The sequence below is a fragment of the Haemaphysalis longicornis genome, unplaced genomic scaffold, assembly GCF_048455015.1.
Source record: "Haemaphysalis longicornis isolate Haplotype H1 unplaced genomic scaffold, Haemaphysalis longicornis Haplotype H1 scaffold_2, whole genome shotgun sequence".
In the NCBI taxonomy this organism is placed as follows: domain Eukaryota; kingdom Metazoa; phylum Arthropoda; class Arachnida; order Ixodida; family Ixodidae; genus Haemaphysalis; species Haemaphysalis longicornis.
In genome coordinates, this window is record NW_027526295.1 from 230215846 (window position 1) to 230237408 (window position 21563).

Here is a 21563-nt window from a genome sequence, read left to right on the forward strand (position 1 = left end):
GGGTGGGAGGTTGTGTCCATGTAAGTGTGCCAGTGTGTGTGCGCGAATGCGTGCGTGCGTGTTTATGTGTGCGTGTATGTGTGTGCGTGTGTGCGCGTGCGTGCGTGTGTGAGACATTTGATGATTTAACTCACCAGCCCTGTAAAGCTCTGTGCTAGCTCTTTGGGGCTTGACATAAAAAAACTTGTCAGAAACAACTTTAAATTCTCTGTTGAGCCCAGTCTTCCCTCGCGCTATTTAGTTCAGTCCACCTAATTGCCAACAACCAACTAGCTAATCAATACGTGTTAGTAACATTTCCGACTGGCACAAAAAATACCTGTAACGCAAAGATGAGTCTCTCATGCAAGTAAGCATGTATTTTAATCAATTAGAATTAGAGTATTTCCAGAGTATTTTTCATTGCGTATTTTCCAGGGCAAGCTTGTCCTTAGTAAGGCATCTTTCTTTCGTCAAGGACAATGTGGCTGTCATGGCCACCTTCAACCTTCACAACGCCTGTCGCTGTCACCGCGCAGGGAACACTTTTGTTGCCGTAGGTGAAGCCTGGAAGTTTTGCGTTGTTGCAAACGTGGTCGTATTGTAGAAAACGCTGGCCCGTGTGGTCCGAGTACCAAAACCTTACATATCCTTCGAGGTAGACCGTCGCCGTCCACTGAACCGTCTGATACATGGAACAGAAAAATGCAGAAGGTTAGTTTTGTCATCATTTGGAATTATTTTATCATCATTCTGTCACTGTGATGAGGTAGAGGACAGGGATGGTGTGTGCGTCAGAAGATGTTGACGACAAAGAAGTTTCTTGAGAAGATGAGATAGTAAAGCCCACTTATATCAAACAGCGCGATTATTGTAAAATAGCTCGATATAGCAAAAATTCGATATAGAAAGTGAAGCGAAAAAAAGTTCCATGAGAGCAATCCTGCCGACTGAGTCACGAGCTAACGCTGAGCTCTTACCACCCTGCAGTTCACTACTGATACGACACTTTCTCGGAAAGAAAATAATCGTTTATTGGGGCGGAAGAACTGCGTGAGTATAGCCTGCTTTTTGGAGCGCAACGCGTTGGTGGTGAGTGCTTGCTCCACGGTATCTAAACAGTCGACAAGCTCAAGACAGCTGCGCTCAATGGCACTGCAGTATCGCCGTAGCAGGGCCACGGCAGCGATGGCTTCGCTCGTGCTCGGAAGCGGTACTGAGCCCTCGGCGTCTTCGACTGAGCGGAGGCAAGCATGGATGCAAGGGAATAACGGCGAACCCAGCGAACCGAGCAAGTGCGGGCAGGGAGTAGCGCGGACTTGAAGATCGGCAACACCGCAGCCCGCAGCGCCCACTGTGGAGCTTCAGCGCCAACAGCATGCATGCGTGGAGCTGGTCCACTCTGCCACGGCCCGTTTGGACACGCTAGACGGATCTGACAGATCCGTCTGTATGCCCACTAAGGACGGTGAAAGAGCCTTTCACAATGTCACGCGAGGTTTTCCACAGGGTGGCATTTTAAGCCAAACCCTATTTAATATCAGCCTCATTGAAATTGAGAAGTGCGTGCCTCACACTGTTGAAATATCACTCTATGCCGATGATATCTGTATCTGGAGCTCTGGCCGGAACAGGCGAGTTTTACGAGCTCGCCTTCAAAAAGCCATCAATTCAATAGCGGACTTTTTGACCAGACGCGGCCTCGAAATCTCGGCTAGGAAATGTGCGGCAATAGCCTTCACCAGACGTGATGTCTCCCGCTATTACCTTTCAGCGGCAGGGGTGGCTATACCCTTCGTGGACTCTCACCGATTCCTGGGCGTAACACTTGACAGGTCGCTGACGTTGTCCCCTCACGTTCGTTTCCTGGAGGAGAAGCTGGGCTCCTTTGCTCAGGTGTTACGCATGCTGACAAGCCGCTCAGGGGGGTGTTCTATTGGGCCCCTCCTACGTCTCTACACAGCACTCTGCGAAGGACTGCTCCGATACAGCCTCCCAGCACTCGGCCCTCCTTCCAAGGCCAACACAAGGCTGTTAGAAAGTATGGAGGCCCGAGCTCTGTGGTTTTGTCTTGGCCTTCCGAAAACAACTTCTATGCTGGGAACCATACGAGAGTCAAGGCACTTCTTACCCAGTCTACTCATCAAAGAGGAGCAACTTCGCCTACATTTGCGGCTGGCGACTAGGGCCCATGGATATCCGCTGAGCTTTAGCTCCGCCTTAGATGTGCAAGACACTCTACCAATCTTGTGTCAGAAGTACCCTGCACTGCTTCATCTCCCGCCTTGGGTGTACTCCCCCTGGCGAATTGTCACCACAGTACCGGGCATCAGCAATAAGTCAAGGTTGCCAATTCCAGCTTTAAAGTACTTCACTCCAGAGCACATGTGGAATTGCTACCGTAACTACAAGCTTATCTACACCGATGCATCGGTAACGGCCACTTCATCTGCGATTGGAATCTGGGTTTCATCGACGCGGACTACAATTGTGGCCACATTAAGCCACAAAACAACATCAACAGCACCAGAACTTGCTGCCTTGCGCTCCGCTTTGCAGTGCATTATTGGGCGAGAACCTTCTGTGTGGGTGATTTTCACATATTCACGGGCGGTGCTTCAACAACTGGCATCGTTTCCGCGCGAACAACTGGCCCACGAAATACACACCCTGCATACACAGGCTGCCAGCTCGCTTCACGAGGTAGTGTTACAGTGGCTACCTGGACATTTTGGGGTGAATAGGAATGTGGTGGCCGACAAACCAGCTTGCGCGGCCCACACCCAATCTAGTGTCGTCATCCCGATTCCTTTTTCTCGACGTGACGCCGCGACACTTGCGTACTCTGTGGCGCGGCAGCTACAATTCTCAATATGGACGGATGGATCAAACAATTATCAGCCGTTGTACAGAATTGATCCCGCCTGCAGCTTCCGTATGCAGTGTGGCCTGGGAAAGCGCGACGAAGCAGTTGTTCACCGCATCCGCCTCAACGTCGCTTCTACCGGCCACTACCTGTACAGGATGCGCCGAGTTGCCTCCCCTCACTGTCACATATGCAGTGTTCGTGAGGACATAGAACATGTACTGTGTGTGTGTTTCCGTTACGACAGCCCGCGGCTAACCTTGAAGACGACCTTGGGACTGCGTGCTGATGCACAACTGAAACTTTGCGATGCCATTGGCCCATGGCAGTCAACTGCCGCGGCAACACGGAGTACATGGGCCTTGGTGTCATTTCTCCGTGACTCCGGCCTGAACAAAATCCTGTGACCGTTTGCCTTAACTATATCACTGTGCGTGTGCTGTGTGCGCGAACCTGCGTCGGTCAGTTCGTGCGTGCTTATTTGTGTTTGTAATGTCTGTATGAGTTTTTGTGTCATGGCTTTCTTTCACTTTTGCACCTCTCATATTCATGTGAAGTAGCAAGCCAAGCTCGCTGCCAGGCTGACTTCTCATCATTAAAGGCATTCCTCCTCCCTCCCTAGAGCTCGCGCGGGAGTCGCAAGCGACATCCGCGCCACCGCTGCTAGCCGATGTATTGCGGGTGCCGCATGCCTAAGGAGAGCGGAAAATCTGGCGCGGGAGAGTTCGATATATCTATCCATTGTGAGCGAAATCGCGTTCGATATGTTCGATATGGGGCTTAACATATGGCGGACTGTCCGCGAAGACGGCAATGAAGCCGTCTAAAGGGTAAATTGGAACGCACCCTAAATCGCCAACATCGATTGAGCGACGTGGAGTTCCCGTGCCAGACTGCAGCGCCACATGTCTACCGGCTTCGCGACGGCCGTGCATTGGAATCGCCGGCCTCGACTGGGCAACGTGGTCATACCATGCCGAGCTACCAACAGCCGCCGTAACTAGAACGTTAGAACGATCAACATCAAGTGCCCACAGCACATGAGACGTTTCTGCCATTACCTGTTTATTTTTTTTTAACTGAACTTGGACATGCTAGTTTTCCGCATTAGCGAACTTTGTGTCTTTAGGATTCACTTCAGTGTCGCACGCTGTTTGTAATTGTAACGTCCACCTCGTTGATCGTCTCGTCCAGATAAATGTTAGTCTTGCTCTGCTCCGCCTGTCTCAAGCGCCTGTCCTGTTTCTGCGACGCGAGTCCCGAGCCCTAGCCTCCAGTACCACCGCAGTCACCAGCCAGTGACCATGCATTTCTGAAAGGCGTCACAAAAACTGCAAAGTTCCAGGCACACAGATGTAGGCAATGTTTACTTAATTGAAACTAACCGCATCAATGTCTTTTCAGCACGCACGTTCCGCCCATGCCTTCTTTAAACATTTAAACGCATTAACAGTTGAGCGTAATGCCCACTTGAATTGTATGCACAGTGCGCAAGGCTCAAATGGTTCATACTGGGACAAAAAACGAGGAGCTGTGACCTAACTTGAGAATACTTATCGCGATTATTATTCTGCCACCAGTTACGGGGATTAGCGACAAGTGTTCCCGTAGATTAATTACATTGAAGACATTTTACGGTTTCGGATTCGTACGAGCGCCACTGCTGTGGTTTAAGTGCCCAACACACGGGACAGATAATTACTAAAGGACGTAGCTCGAAATAGCTGGTGCGCGCATGACTTTAACGGAACGAGAAGGAAACGCAGAAAACAGAGAAAGAAATTCCAGGCCATCTCCACTAACGTGCAACCTGGGGAGGGGCGGAGAAAGCAGTGTATAAGTGTATTCTTGGCGCCTTGGCGTTTTTGCCAACGGAGATGAAACTGTTGGGGGGTAGAGGCATACAGTTTTGCTGTAAAAGCCTTTGTGTTTGACGCATGAAGCTCCCTAGCGCGAGCCGTAAACGAGTGCCCCGGTGTTTTTTTTAGCACGGGTTACGTTCTAGCGCGAGACGTAGACGAGTTTCCCGGGGTTTTAGTGCCCTTACTACATAAGACTATTACGACAACGACAGGAGACGCCAATGGCCCCAGCCCCCAAGGGGCTTTGCCAATAATATGAATGAGAAACGCTGTACTTTCCTATCTCATCGAATTCCTTTGCTTGAACTTTTTTTCTTATAACTCATGCACAAGAACAGGCACAGAGAGAATTTAACTAGTCTCCCTCGACAATTGTCGAATACCTGTCGTGGCTTCGAATGTGCTCCTTGTATTTTTAGATCAAAAGCGGCCACAGCTGTTTCTGCTAAGGGTTAAAAAGGGGCTGATAATATGATGCACTGAAAGAGCAATACCAGAGTCTTGGCATTACTCTGTGGTAATACGAAACTTTGCGATTTTGCAGAGAAATTCTGTTGGCGTCCTATATAATGTCAAAACATGACCTCACAGCAATGCAGCGATCTCAGATTGTGAAAATGGTCGTGCAACATTCATGTCTCTTCCCGCCTCGGCGCCTGTAGCCGACATGGCTTAGTACACCACTTGGTCGCACCGATACATAGGTGACCTAAAGCTACGGTCGATAAGAAGGAATGTATGCTACTTTCGCACGGAATTTCGTGGTTGGCTCTGCCAAAACGTCTGTGATTTTTAGTCTAGAAGCGTGCTTGCGCTATTCGCCGCAATCGATCACCTTCTAAGCGAAATGAGTATGATTCATTATGTTTCGACAATAAGACTAGGCTGATAAATTTTAGAAAAGCTTTTTTGTAATGCATTTTATTCCTTTAGTTTTGGAGAAACGCGGCCCTACGACGCGACTAGCTGCACTATTATTGCAGCTCAAGGTCAACCGACAGCCTACAACAACTACGTGCACGCAGTGCACCGCGGTGATATCGACGGAGCTAGGCCACACCAATCACACACACTACACCATGATGGTTTACCACACTGTTGTATTATGGCAGCGGGTTCACGTACCATTTTCTGTTCGGAAATCAGCCAGATGACGTGAGTTATCGTTCTGGGTGGAACCGTGACCTTTTGTTCCAGCGAGAATTTCTCCGTGCTTCTTTCCTCTTTCGTCGAACTTTTGCTGAGATCAATAAGAACGCTTCCTTCAAATTTTCCCTCCCCGCTTGGGAGGCCGCTCAGCTCAGGTGTCTTTGCCAACAATTGGCCCGCTAGCCTTGTCCGAATCCCTCGAAGTACTTGCGTGGACACTGTGGTTGAGCGAGTGGTGGATCGAACCAGGTTAACCGTCAATGATTTCCTTCCTTGCTTGTTGTGGTAGTGCTGGTCGAGCGCCTTTACTGAAGTCGATTGCACATTCTTGACGGATTCAAAGTGAATATCTCCTTTGCGGGCCGAAACACCTGGTCTAGGAGGAAAGAAAGTAGCGAAGATTTATTATTCCCTGCAAAGGCGCACACTTATACACTCGTCATACATGCACACGTAAGTAAATACGTGCATACATAGATGCATACGTACACATGCATATACCGATGTATATATACATGCATGCACGCATACATACACAGATACATACATACATACATACATACATACATACATACATACATACATACATACATACATACATACATACATACATACATACATACATACATACATACATACATACACACACATACCCACATGCATACAAACATACATACATACATACACACATACATACATACATACATACATACATACATACATACATACATACATACATACATACATACATACATACATACATTCATACATTCATACATTTATTCATTCATTCATTCATACATACATACATACATACATACATACATACATACATACATACATACATACATACATACATACATACATACATACATACATACATACATACATACACACACACACATACATACACACACATACATTGGATGCATCGAATCTGGAATCAGCAAATTTCATGCGCCTTCGCAGGTTTCTTCCAACCTACAGGTGCGATTATTCATATTGAAAATATAACAGTTTCAGCATTTTAAAGCCATAGGCAAGTTGTTTTTAGTTCATTTACAAAAATGACGGTGATTCGTAGCTTGCTTTCGCTTATTGCCCAGTAACAATGTCTTGGTGCAGCAGCTGTAGTGATTTCCTGAAAAGGCATGAGTGGTTGATTCAGGGCTGCCCAGAGGACATTGTCTTGCCCAGCAGTCGTTGAAAAATTACGTGGAGCTTTTGGGCTATTTATCACGAAGCACCGCAACCCTATACTGTATTTTGCGGCTCAGTCAGCGCTGCCTATGATGCGGTATCCTGTTGAGTAGTGTCTACGAGTAGCTGACGGCAGGTGTTACCGCTTTATTGAAAAAGTTGTTCGAAAATGCCCCATCAGAGTTCTCTAGTGGATGCTATACGTCACCGCAACGTCGCAGATAATGAATAGGCAAACATAGATGTGCAAAGAACCATTAGAATGGATCTATTTAAAAAAAAATTTTACTAAAAAACACGCTAACGCCCCAGTCTCCTTTGCACTTCAATGCATGGTTACGTTCTGGATTGGCTGGGCCACACCAATAGACAGTAACATTGCTACAGGTAGGATCCTATAGGAATCTTCTGTCTCGTTCTTCGAATTCGTGGGCTCCAAGAGATCCTGTCGCACAGACTTGCTTGAGTGCAGCGTTTACACGTAAATACGTATACATTTATCCGGTGCGACGAAGGCCCGGACAGCCTTCTGTGTCCTCCCGGTACTAGACATTACGGAATCAATGTTTAACCGAGGTGTAACAGGGAACGAAAGGAGCATCATGCGCCATTGGTTCGCTTTGGCCCCGTCCCAAAACACGATATTGTAGGCTTGTGGGATGCGCTAGGGAAAGAAAATTGAACCGTGTAAGTACTTCTATCTACCTCAGTTAAATTTTCATGAATAGCAGCATTTATATTGTGAACCTTCATACGCTTCGGCATCTTTTCGTAGCTTTTTATTACTTGATATCGGCTTTACTCATGGGCTGTAGATTGGACTGTGTTAAATTGCATTTTCTTGATCAAATGCACACTACGCGCGTGTAGTGTGCATATTTCAGTTTGCTTCTATGATCATCTTAAACTGTATACTGAAGCAAGCTTCATTTTCTTGTTCTTTTAACACGAAAGTGTTTTAGGCCCGTGTACACAAAGATCTCAGTAACGTGATATTCATCACGGAAGTGACGTCGCCAAAAAAAGTGCCACTGACGCGGCGGCGCCCGGTTTCGAGCCCACGACTCTCTTCCCACTGCTCTATGAACCGAGACGTGAGCTGCAGCTCTACGAACGCGCCTTGCGGCATTCTTTATGACTTATTCAGATGGTCCTGCCGTCTAGGAGAGGCGAAGCGAAGTAACGAATCATGACGCTAATGAGCGCCGGCAATTGGCGCCTCGATGCCAGCGCTTTCGTGTACGGAGGACGCACGTGAATTGAGGAACCCTCCGCTGTTTTTTTTTTTTGTTTTGTTTTTTGCGTGTCGGCGTCACGTCGTCTGGCGGGGTCAGGCTCTCGAACCCTTCGCACATGAGGGAGGTTCCTTGAACATTCAACTGCTCCTGTGAAGGCCCCTTTCACTTTCATGTTTTGCCGATTCTATGAAAAAGCGATAAACGACAATTTTTTTTTCTTCAAGGTACACTTGTCCCGGTGAAGCGTAGGCGTTTCCTGGTGAGCACAGTTAAGTGACAGATGGCGCCATATAGGAGCCCGTTCGGACATCAATCCACCCGCTTTCAATTACATGTATAATGGAACTGAGCACTATGTGGTTCAGCTCACAGTTGGAATCCCGTGAGCGACGTTTTCTGTTATTTTTAATTGTTTAGTAAACTTTAAGTGTCAGGAATTCGAATTATAACACACTTGCGCATTACAAATGGGATTTCGGGGAGTTTCGTTTCCTTTAGGTCAGTTGTTTTTTGCACGTTTTGGGGATTTTGTTTTAGGGCGCAGCCCTTTGGCGCCCGTTAGTGGACCGAGGACCGTAACCGTCGGTGTCATCAAGCGAACGACGGCAAGTCCGAAGAGTGAAAGAAAGCATATGAGGAGACTGTCGAAAAATTGGGAGGGGAGGGCGGCTCGCCGTGGCGGCGCGAGACGCTTCTCCGAAAGTTTGCGGGGGGGACGAGGCAGTATGCTGTGCCCGTACGAGGCGCTCGACTGCGCTCGATTGCGCGAGGAAGGCTTCTGATGTGATATAGCCCCATAGCTAGCTTAGATGAAGGCTCGCGGTTTTCACTGGGAAGCACCTTTAGCGTCATTGTGAGAAGTAGCAAATTAAAATTTTGTTTCGGGCTTACCCTTTCCCTTCCAATAACCCTTGTTCTTTCTCTTTATATGAAGTGGTGCACCGATAAGCCTAAATGTTCTTTTACTTTTTTATTCTTTTTTTACAATTCTATCGGTGCCGCTTGAAGTACCGCACCACGATTCGTCGAAACTCAAGAGTCGGTGGCCGCTGTGAATGGATATCTTGGAACACATCCGCAATTCTTTCTATCAGTTACTCAGCAGACACCGTGCCACAAAAAATGAACCAGCTGTACAAGTCACATTGGTTTCAGCGCGTTTGAAAAGCTATCGAAAATAATCGAAACTGACAAAATGCGTGTATATTCATTACGTGCTCCAGGGGCACCTGAATGAAATGGAAGCGTAGTACCTTACCCAACCTTTGCAAAATCTCAAATCAAAGTCGCAATTTTATTTTACTGTTACGCTTTATTCATTCAACACGCACATACTTATGCCTTTTTCTTGTTATAAAAGCGGTAAGTGCGAAAGCACCGGCATAATACCCGAGCATAAACAAGAAATAGGTGGGTAGGAGGGAGCACGTCCACAGATGTTTCAACGGCGAAGCTGTTTAGCAAATGGTAATTTTTACTTTTCTTAGTTAAAAACACCAAAAAACTGCCGAGCGCGCGCACGTGAGCACGGACCTCACGACGACCGCCCGGCAGTTAAAAAATAACCACGAAAATGCTGAGCCCTCGTGTGTGCGTGCCTCGCGGCCACCGCCCAGCGCCCCCGGCGGCGTATTTCCAAACTCTTCGCTGTACAGCCACCCCTCGTAACATGTGTCTTCGCGCGATGCAGAACGTTAGATTAACGTAGTCATAAGTTGAGACCTGAATTTAAAGCGACCTAAGACTCAACAAATAACTATTATTATAAACAATACGTAAAATTTATTTATAAGAAAAAAAAATGCAATAAAAATGAAGAGCTACACCCGCTTGGACTCGAACACAGGCCGTCAGCGCCAGCACCCAGAACTCTACCTCGAGGCCGTAGAGCCCGAACGGCAGGCTCTTTTCAGCAGGAGTTAAATAGGAAAGTGCGTGCAGCGACATTACACATATCACGCGAGGCGCTGCGCAGCGAAGCCTTTGGAAACGCCCCCCGGCGCACGTTTGTCAAGCCAAGCGTATACTCCTTCAAGGACAATGGCCAATATTGGCAAAAAAAAAAAAAAAAACACTCCGGCATTCCCCGTAATCGTGCCAACACTTGCTCGGAACGAGAAACACTCCAGCGTTCACCGCAATTGTGGCAATGTTTGCTCGAACCGAGAGAGAGAGAGAGAGAGAGAGAGAGAGAGAGAGAGAGAGAGAGAGAGAGAGAGAGAGAGAGAGAGAGAGAGAGAGAGAGAGAGAGAGAGAGAGAGAACTTATTCACATAAAGGATTCGGGTCGTGACGACTTCACCCTCGCGAGTCACGATCTCCTTCTGGAGCTGGGGGTCCAAGGGGCCCAACGCTTCCATCTACTAGTCAGGGGAATTAATTGGAGGTAATGGGTCCTCTGCACAAGCCGACATTTGGTGTTGGATGGTGGCTCTTTCACCGCAGCGGGGGCAGAGTAAGGATGGGTAGATGGAGGTGTGAACATGATGTAGGGCGGCTCTGCAGGGTTGAGATTCTGCTTGAAGTTGTCGCCAGAGGCGTTCCTCCTCCAGAGTGAGGTATGAGCGAACGGGGGGGGAGAGGGGGGGGGGGGGGAGGAGCTTGCTGCGGGGGAGGCGGTAACGCTGTGTGATCTCTCTGAATATGAGGAGACTGTCCGTGGTCGCTATGGCTCCATGGAGGGAAGAGTCCACATCGTATTACCGGGTGACAAGTGTTCGGGCGGCCGTGTGGGCCATCTCCATCTCTCTAATGCCCGTGTGGGCCGGGAACCATTAGAGTTCGACCGTGTCGGATGGCGAATTTAGGCAGAGAATTTTCGGTTCCGGGGCGGAAACGAGGCTTTTGACAAAGTTTGCGCGGCCGTTTTCGAAACCGAGAATATGATTTCAGGGGTGGCACTTTGGGTTAATGTCAGTGCGATTGCCGCCTCTTCCGCGACATGCGGGTGACGTGTGTGGAGGGTGAGGGTTGTAAGAGGAGGAGATGATGAGGAGTGAATTACAGCAATTGCGAATGCCTTTTTATGCCGATATTCTGCGGCATTCGCGCATAACAGAGAAGAGGCCTGAGCGCATAAGACACGCCATAACGTGCGCTCCTCCGATGTGATGTCCAATGATCGCCACTTCCAAAAAAATAAAGGAAGCTCACACTTATCGTAAAAATGATGGAGCTCGAACACAGGTCGTCGCGGCAGCGAAGAAGAAGGAAATCGGCTGCAGTCGTGGACTTAAACCGTCGTGATGGTCGTGAAGGTTGCGTACACCTTCGAAGTCTTCCGCGTTAGTGTGAGCTTCCTTCATTTTTTTTTTAAAAGCGAAAGCCTTAAGCACCCCAGTCTGCTGAAAACCGTCATTGTTGTTGTTTTTGTTGTTGTTCTTGTCTGGTGCAGAAAACAGCCACCTTTACAAAAACAAATAAAATAAACCAGGGCCATCTCCACTAAAGTGAAACCTGGGGAAGGGCGAAGCAAGCAGTGTTTAAGTGTAATCTTGGCGCCTTAATGTTTTTGCCCACGGATATGAACTGTCGGGGTAGAGGTATAAAACTTTGCTATAAAAGTCTCGTCTCATTGAAGCACGAAATGTTCAAGCGCGAGGCGTAAACTTAACTAATTACACGCAGAGGTGCTCGGATAGAGGAGAGATACCTCCGCAACGGAAAGAGGCTAATTTAGCCCTCATTCCAAAACCAGGAAAGAAGCTCGGACTCGAAAACCTCAGGCCAATCTCCATCACGTCGTGTGTAGGAAAACTGATGGAACACGTCATCCAAACTAGACTCAGCAGGTACCTTGAGGACAAAGAGCTGTTTCCAGACACCATGATCGGTTTCAGGGCCGAACTGTCCATCTGCGACGTGATGCTCCAGAATAAAGAGGAAATCATAGAGAAAGTTACCCAAGACACCAGAGTTGGCCTAGACGTCGCTAAGGCTTTTGTTATTATTAAGCATACCGCAATCCTGAGTAACCTGAGCCCACTAAACGTAGGTGTGAAAACATTGAACTACGTGAGGGATTTTCTCTCTAACCGGACAGCGACCATAAAGCTAGGGGGAGCATCCCTCGAAAACATACAACTAGAAAATCAGGGCACGCCGCAGGGATAGATCTTATCTCCTACCCTTTTCAACATCACCATGATAGGGCTCCCCGAGAGACTAAATAAGATAGAAGACCTACGTTACATACGTGCAGACGACCTCACATTATGGATCAACCGTGGCAGCGATGGGCACATTAAGGATGTCCTCCAAAAGGCCATATGCGAGGTCGAAAAATATCTAGGGCCAATAGGACTAAAATGCTCTGCTGAAAAATCGGAGGCACTGTTCATTGTTCCAAACAATTTTAGGAAGGCATCTCGAAACGATTATGACATAATGCTGAGAGCCGGCGGAAGACCGATACCCGCGGTAGAACGCATCAGGGTACTCGGACAACACGTCCAGGCAAATGGCAAAAACACATAGGCAATTAGCAAACTAGACAACAGTATAGAGCACATCTGTAGAATCTTAAAACGTATATCCAACAAACACGGTGGGATGAAGGAAGCAAACCTCCTCAGGCTGTTTCAGGCCTTTGGCGTTAGCCGGATTCTGTTTGTTTTCGCATTCCTGAAACTCACCAAGGCAGATAAAATTAAGTTATACATTATCATTAAAAAAATGGAATAAAAAGTGCATTGGGTCTTCCCCCGAACACCTCGACGGCCAAGATACCCAGCCTGGGCGTCTCGAGCACCCTAGACGAGCTCATCGAGGCGACCAAGGCGTCGCAGCAACAACGACTGCTAGGCAGTCGAACAGGTCGGAGAATACTAGAACGACTAGGCTACAAATCCATAGAGATTGCTAAGGACATGAAGGACCTTCCTAAGAATGTTAGACAGAAGCTAACGATATCGCCCCTACCCAGGAGCATGAATCCGGCATAGCACGAGTGCAGACGTAGGAGCAGGGTCATCGCCCTGCAAATCAGATACGGAGGCAGGCCGGACGTCCTATACACCGACGCCGCAGAACCCCTAGGAAAGAAAGCTTACACGGCAGTGGAAGTAAGGGAAGACGGAATCCCGCACTCATGCTGCACAATACTTAGTAGCGACAAAGCAGAGGAGGCTGCCATCGCCCTGGCGCTGATTAAGCCAGGAACGTGGGTGATAGTTAGCGACTCTAAGTCAGCCATTAGAAGTTACGACCAAGGCAGGATTTCCAACGCTGCCTGGAAAATTCTCGCGAATGCAAAAGTGACAGCCGAACAGGTGACGCTTATTTGGGCTCCAGCTCATCGGGGTCTCATCGGGAACGAAAAGGCGCATGCGGCCGCCCGAGGTCTTACTTTCCGGACGATCGCCGAGGATGCCCTAGACCCGTTTCTACAACCATCCCAGAGGGTAGACGAACTTGAAATTTTCACAAAATTACCCAACATTATAGACTAGGGCGTAAGGTATACTTCCCCCGGTTAATCCACAGCTCAGCAGGAAATAAAAGGTCTACTGGAGGAAACTACAGCAAATGGCACCACAAAGTACACGACTCTAGATGCAAGAACTGTAACGGCGTCGTGGACATCGTCCACATGGCGTGGACGTGTCCCTCTCACTACAAACCACATAGAAATACTGCATCCTGGGAGGTCCTACTACTCAGCCGGACCTCAAGCACTCAGCGTAAAGTCATCGGTCTCGCCTTAGAAGCCGCCGTGTCCCAAGGGATCCCGGCCGACTGAGGGGGGGGGGGGGGCACGGAGGTTATTCTGTGCTTTTGACTGGTGCAAATAAAGTTTCTTATGTATATAGACGATAGTCTTCCTTGGGCTACTCAAACCCGGAAACTTTGGTCTGTCTGTCTGTATGTATGTCTGTCTGTGACTCGATTCAGCCACCCGGCCAAAGTGAAACGAAGTCTGCGCAATAATCTTATATACTCACAGCCAAATCTAAACGTTTAAGCCAAGTTTATATGCTCATACTTGTCAACATTTGTGAACAAGAACAAGACATTACGCAAATATAAGACAGAAAACTAATACACAAGGGATATTTACAGTGTTCTTTTACAAAAAAAAAGAACTCAGATATGCTTGATTTCAGCGAAATGAAATATAACTTTCACTGCATAAAAAAATTCACATTGTCGCCTGCTGTCGTACGCGCCACCATAGCTTCTGATGGCATTTTAAGAAATCAAGCTGCAACAGTTGCGAAAGGTTCCACTAGATGGGCTCCCCGTTCTGCTTGGAACGCACATGGAGTAGGGGAATGCGGTTCTTTAAACGTTGAAGTAGGTCGCCTCGATTTACGCGCGTCTCTGCCTTACGGCAGCGCTGACATCGAGGCACCCGGCATGGAGCAGGGGAATGCTGTAAATTTAAATTGACTTGGGCAAACCTTTAGTGTGTTTACCTTGGGAGGAGCGCGATGCCAGAGGAACAACATGAGAGGTGAGCGAAAAAGTGAAGAGAGGCATTTATTGGCAAATTTCGACAAAGACTATCGTCTTTTGTCGACATTTGCAACGAAAGGAGGAGTTACGCGGCTAATTTTTGTAGCACGCGTTACGAAGCGTTCCAGCGCGAGGCGTAAATGAGTGGCTGTGTGTTTTAGTACCGTTACTACATGAGACACTAACAGCCCAATCCCCCAAGGGGCTCCTCTCCTAAAAAAAAACAGTTTGAGCTTTCTATTGGATTTAACCCCAGGTCTCCAAAGCAGGAGTCCACTGCATTACCACCGTGCTATCTTCACAAGTCGCCAGCAGGGGGACAAAGGTTCGCCCATTGCGTGACGCGTGAGTGGTAAACATGATGAAACAAGTACAAAAGCGGCACCCCGGCCGCGAAAACTGTGAGCCTGGGGTGCTGGGGATTGAAGGGCCACAACTGCGCCAAAAGACAAAGAAACGAAAGTGGAGAGGCCAAATACTATGTGGCAGTATAAGTATGAGCAGGCTGTCACCTACAAAGTACGTATCTTAAGCGCACCGAGGAATATTTCTAACACGAAAGTGTTTTATTCCGGGGTACACAAACATTTGAGTAGCGTCATATCCGTCACGGAAGTGATCGGCCAGTACAACGAAGCAAGCGGCCTGTAAAGGGTGCACCCCTGCACACAGAGCTTCTTGCGAGGAAGTAACCTTTTGTACTAAAGAGTACGTTATACGTAGGGTTGTTCGTTTTCGGGTTTTATAGTTTAACATGAAAGTGGTTTATGCCGGGATACACCAAGATTTCACTGACGTCATATCTGTTACGGAAATGACGCCAGTACCCCTTGGCCGAAGCGATCGCGCGCTCGCCAAGCCCACCAACAAAGGCAGCCGCCGACCCGCAAATCATGCTAAGCTGCAGATTTGGCTGCACATTTCACTTTCGTGTTTTACCGATTCCTATGACAGAGTAATCAACCACAGTATTTTTGTGTTAATGCGAAGGGTTCTTATCCTCTGCTAATCCCATTTTTAATAGCTTTGTGTGTCTGTGTTTATAGCCATCCATCACGGAGTAAAGGGTGCACCACAGCATAATCAGTATGTATACGATTGCGGCGGAGGGAACGTCGGGTTAGGCCATGTTCAAACTACCGACGCAAAAGCCATCTCGCGATCTATGGACGTAAAAAAAAAACGACATGTCACGCAGTTCGGTTGGCTAAGCCATGAAATGACGTCATTCTATTAAGTTATTAAGACAGTTGCGGCAACAGTCTGAACCCGGCCTAAATTGAAGCACACTTCCTCTATTCGCACTACGCAATTTTTTTGTTGTAAAGATGCTGGAATTCTTACGGGTGGGTGCCTGTAAAGCTATAGCTATGAACTATCTCCAGTTAAATAATGCTTCTCTTTTGAAGACAAGAATTGGATAGTTAATTCTGCCCGTCCACGCGAACGCCTTTTTTTTGGTTACGTTGACCCCCGCAGAAGGTATCTTCCGTGATGTGACTGGAATAGCTGTTTGCTGCAAAGAGTTCCATATCCCGCGCATCAGCAAAAAAAAAAAAAAATTCAGGGAAGCTTGCGCTCACGCGCAAGACTTTAATGGCTAAGCTGTTGTAGGCGATCCCTGACGGACACAAAGTTGAGTTTTAGTATCGTTGTGGTGTCGTGGTTGACGTCGGCGGCATGCCACTTCAATGGTCTTATGTTGAGCAAGGCCGGATTGAGCTCGTCCTTTCGGTAGGCGTGTCCGTACGCCACTCTGCAAGCGTGACTCATCGTATCTAGCGGATGCTTTGCACGCCGAGCCTCTCGAAGCGCGGCTTCTTCCTCGGCCGGGCGAACTATCTGTGATTGGGTCATGTGGAGTGAATGATCACCTACAGCAGCTTCGACATTCAAGTCGCGCCTCTTCTACGGTACACAGCGCATGCGCACGACGACAAGAGGAAAAACAAATGGTAGGCGTACGCTATGACGTGTCTTCCTCGTTCTGCGCAAGTTTTGCCACGATACGGCGAACGCTGGAGTGTTTTTGTGGCCGGCCAAGCTCCCCAAGCGGGTATGCTTGGCTTGACGAACGTGGGCTCGAGGTACGCGCGCTCGGCCTTTTCTCGGGGAGTTTTCGGCACGCACGAACCCCGAACTTACGGTCCGTGAACAGCTCCGCGGTAAATAAGACACAAAAACGGCAACTAAAGAAGCGGTCCCATTTGCTTTTTCGCGTTCCATAGCACGCGCCCGTTAGTTTTTGTAGGGGCATGCAGTGTTGCAGTGTCGGCGTAGTGGTTCTCACAAGTAGTTGCAGCAAATCCGATGTCTAGGTTTTTAGTCTGTCCTTATCGACTTACTTGTCTGCAGGGCGCCTGTCGCCGACGGTGCCATCGATGTCAATATCCAAGAGCTTCTTTCCATCTTTTTCGCACCTTTCACGTGTTGAAAGAATTAACTCGATTTCAAGGTTGATGTCTTGCGCATAAGCTGGAAAGAAAAGTCGACTTGAGCTTTTTACTGCGAAGCAGTATACCTCTTCCCCCAAGCAACTTTTTGATGATGTCAGCAGAAAACTATCATCATTAAGAAGGCGACCCAGGGGAATAGGCCATACCGGTAAAGATTGCGTTTGCGTAAGCTGCTCTGAGTGCAAAAGTAGCCAACAGCATAGAAAACACTTAGTGACGTCACCGCGCTTTTACATATAAAAAAGGGAGACCGGAATAGCACCTTCTTCATTTCATTCCAGGCTACCTTGGGTAGACACAGGAAATAAAGGCACCGCAAGGACAGCCAGAAGAAGAAGAACAGAAATCAGTCGGGAATTTTGTGCAGTAATAGAAAGCGTTTCACTTGTCTCTGGTTTTACTCTTTGTGGAGGCAAGTGTGAGAATCCAAGTGACGTCGCATGGGTGATCGTTGAGGGTGCCGTTCACAGCTTCGCAGTCGTACCACCTTCACGGCATAAATTGGAGCCACTTCTTTTTTTTAAGTGCGCACTTTATAAGCGACCCCAAACCATCCACCGGCGGCGGCGGCGGCGGCGGCGTCCGCAGTGCTCCTCTATATTTAAAAAGGAAACAGCATCCGGCGCCAGGTTTCGATCCGAGGACTTTGCGGCCGCAGCGCGACGCTCTACCGACCAAGCCACGGACGCGACGGTGATATCAATGTTAGTGACGCGCCTTATATCTTTAACGCATTCAAACTACGTCGTCAGCGGCGTGCGTTGGCGACTCAGCGGCGTTATAGCGGCTTGATAACTGCATGGTGTACACGTGATACTACAAACCCGATGGAAGAGATGGAAGAGAAGGCGGCGAGGCGGTGGGCTGCGGGGGCCGAGCGCAAGCGCCGCAAGCGGGCCGACAACCGTGCATTCGCACTTTCACATTCTCCCCCTCGGTGAAATGCGGGGGAATTTTTTGCCTAAACTTTTTCTCGTATTACGCGTTAACGATTGAATAATTTGCATAAAGCAAGGCTACATTCAGATGGAGAAAAGCATCAAGGAATGACGAGCAATTCAAAGCACCAAATTTCTCAATATGTAGAAATAATTGCATTACCTGAATTTACCAGAAGTAGTACCTGTGGGAACACGAAAAAAAAGAAGTTTTTATACACGCCGTTATGTATATATATATATATATATATATATATATATATATATATATATATATATATATATATATAAGAGTATTTCTAGAGCAAAATATTTAACAGTATCATTAAAAGTCGTCAGCAGTTTTCCGAGGGAAAGTTGTAATAGTACTTTGAAGTTCGTTATGTCAACTTTCAAAATCTTTACTGAAGCAGCATGCAATTCTCTCAAACGTTTTAAAGGGGCCCGAAACACAGAACGTACAGCCTCATACGTCAACGCCACAGTCAGGGTATTAGGTGCCGTGAGACAAAATTTCCAAAACAAAACCCGGGAATAAAAGCAATATACGAATAAATGCCTGTCTAATTTATAGCCCCCCACGAACGCGGCAAGCATAACCGATAACGGTATCGCGAAGCATACAATCCTGTTCATGAAATGTATTAGCACTTTGAAATATTAACATGCAGCGCAGTGTTTCTCGTGTTGCAGCCAATGTTTTACTTATAACTCGTTCATGCGGAGTTCCAATTAAATATCATTTTCCGTCTAGCTGTGTGTATTAACAATCTGACGAGGTTGCAGGATTTACGTTGCCGTATAATAAGACTAAAATTAATTTGAACTTGAAAGGAGCCATTCCAGTCAATTCTGTCGCTGCTACGCCCACCTCACGACAATGCGCCGATTTTACGTAGAACCACAACCTTTCTGTCTATCTTCATCTATCTTTATTATCTATTATCTATCTATCCTTATTTATCTATGCATCTATCTTTACGACAGCTATCAGGACAGTTTTCAGTTTACGACAGTTTTCAGGATGAGAGGTTGAGGTAGGTCAAAATTATACACGATCACAAGGCAGCCAGGTAGAGGCAAATTAGAAACAATTTGTCTCACATTGGTGTTGCGGTAGCGCGAACACTGCATGCACTCACAAAGCACAATACAAACCGCGACTCATGCCCGCACGTTCAGAAGTAACCCTAGAAGAATTGGCTTCTCTATGAATAACCGCCATTCCGTTAAACTAATGCGTGTTTAGTGCTGGTTCGCGCTCACTAGAGTCCTAACGTCGGGTCCTATCGCCTTTAAATGCACCAAAACACATTCAAGAAAGGAATTCATCGTACTAGGGAACACTAACACAAAGACAAAGAGGAGACGAAACACATCGAAAACTAACACAAAGACAAAGGTAAAGAGGAGACGAAACACATCGAAAACTAACACAAAGACAAAGGTAAAGAGGAAACGAAACACATCGAACACTAACACAAAGACACCAGAAAAGAGGAGACGAAACACATCGAAAACTAACACAAAAACGAAGGTAAAGAGGAGACGAAATACACGCCAGCGTGTGTTTCGTCTCCTTTTTATTTTTGTCTTTGTGTTAGTGTTCGCTAGTCCGATTCCTTAGTTAGTAACCAACTCGCCCAGCTTAGCGCCTTAGTTGACACTGGAATACACTGAGAGGTCGACAAATGTTTTACAAACACAGACAGCCAGATGGACGAGGGTCGCCGAGGCAGGAAACAAACACAAGCCACCCATGGAAGCTGCGACCACTGCTGTGAAAATATTTTGCCTGCTATTTTGCTCGAAAAACCTGGATATGTTCCAAACCGCAGCTGTCGCAAACGCCGGCTGCTGATTGGCTGCCGGGCCAAATGGTCTGTTCTTCGCCTGCTAGCATATACAAACAACAGACGCGAAGGAATCCAGGCAGAAGCATTCAGGCCGACATTGACCTTCACCGACTCTCTCTCTCTCTCTCTCTCTCTCTCTCTCTCTCTCTCTCTCATCTCTAACGGTAGAATGCGAATAAAAGCGTGGGGGTCACGGGGAAAACAGAGAACCGCGTCACAAACCAAAACAAAAACTGCTACTGCCGTTTGTTAGTTTGTATAATCGATTGATTGATTGTAGGGTTTAACGCGCCGACGCAACGCAGGCGATGAGGCGCGCCGTAGTGGAGGGCTCCGGATTAATTTTGACCACCTGGGGATCTTTAACGTGCGCCGAAATCTCGTACACACGGGCGTTTTTGCTTTTCGCCTCCATCAGAAAAGCGGCCGCCGCGGCCGGGAATCGAACCCGCGACCTCGTGCTCAGCAGCGCAACGCCTTAGCCACTGAGCCACCGCGGCGGGTCAGTTTGTATAATCGGTCGGCGGTCAAAGCTGATAACAACAGGGCAGCGTTCAACCACGTTCGACGGCTACTTCACGCAACGATTTGTTTAAAGAGGCACCGTCATTCGGTTTTGATTATAACGTCATAAGGCCAGACGTTAAAGCGTGTGCCGAAGCTTTCTCATATTTTTTCGTTCGGCTTGTAAAAAATTTTGGAAGTGAAGCTAAAGGCAGTTGTCGGGGTTCAACTCCGCTGCATGGAAAGGTTTAGCATCTCAATGACCATTAAAATTAGACGTCAATTGCCAGTGGACCTCTTTTGAGAAGATGGAGCTTTATAATTTCGAAGGCTATTGTTGGGTCCGAGAAGGCCGACCCGAGCCGAGCTCCGTCGCCTCCGACATACGTTTGGTAGCGTGCACGGTGTGAAGCGAGCGGCCAGCCGCTGTTTCAGCCGTGAAGAAGTCCAGAAGCCGTAGGCTAATGTAACTGTTTACTTCATAGCGAGAGATGAGCCGAAGCCAAAGAACAACGCCCCGACGGGCGAGGTAACAGTACAGGACTCGAGCAGAGTGACAGCATTGATTCACTGCTCAAACAGGAATGAGTTATAGCGCTTGAGGGGCTCGTATTTATACGCAAAAGCGCCAACGGTCAAAACCGCGTTCCCTCTAGAGTGTGCACATGCCCCGAATGTCATACACTCTTTCCAGAGTTCGTGAGCAGTCGGTAGTAGCGACGGAGGCTGAGTCCGAGAGAAGGGAGAGAGGAGGACTCTGCTGCGGACGCGAAGTGACACTTGAAGCGGTGACTGGGGGCTCCAAAACATTTGGAACGACTGTCAACTGGTGGAATTTTTTCAAACCATGGTTTTCTTTCCTCCTTATCTCAAACAAAGAAGGGGTACTATAAAGCGCGGGGAAAACCGTGAGGACTTGGCGAGCCAATACTGCCAACCAGCCCGCACAGCCAGTGGTCGGCCTGCCTGAAGCAAAAAAAAAAAAATCAATGGCCGCGTATCTCTTTTCGTTGCAAATGTTGACAAAAGACGATAGTCGACTGGCACCCCTGCCATGTAA

At 47.7% G+C, this 21563-nt stretch overlaps 1 protein-coding gene across 2 annotated transcripts; it reads right to left on the bottom strand.

Moving 5' to 3' along the window:
* Positions 1-366: 366 nt before the first annotated feature.
* LOC144167671 (uncharacterized) lies at positions 367-19924 on the bottom strand. Of its 2 annotated transcripts, none has more exons than XM_077696859.1 (5): positions 19848-19924; positions 18307-18328; positions 17095-17224; positions 5833-6232; positions 367-664 (listed from the first exon to the last, which is right to left on the bottom strand). In XM_077696859.1, exons 1-5 carry the CDS (start codon positions 19902-19904, stop codon positions 431-433), a joined length of 843 nt encoding a protein of 280 aa, XP_077552985.1. In that variant the 5' UTR covers positions 19905-19924; the 3' UTR covers positions 367-430. The 2 variants fall into 2 exon arrangements, with proteins under 2 accessions (XP_077552985.1, XP_077552986.1); XM_077696860.1 differs by having other exon boundaries at positions 19854-19910.
* Positions 19925-21563: the final 1639 nt, after the last annotated feature.

What these genes read in the sequence shown, in the direction of transcription:
- LOC144167671 (XM_077696859.1), bottom strand. Translation starts at nt 19,904, where the DNA reads ATGGGTGGCTTGTGTTTGTTTCCTGCCTCGGCGACCCTCGTCCATCTG. An exon ending in GACAGGCGCCCTGCAGACAA is followed by an intron (nt 6,233 to 17,094) that starts GTAAGTCGATAA and finishes CTTTCCTCCTAG; the next exon opens with ACCAGGTGTTTCGGCCCGCA. An exon ending in TGATTTCCGAACAGAAAATG is followed by an intron (nt 665 to 5,832) that starts GTACGTGAACCC and finishes TCCATGTATCAG; the next exon opens with ACGGTTCAGTGGACGGCGAC.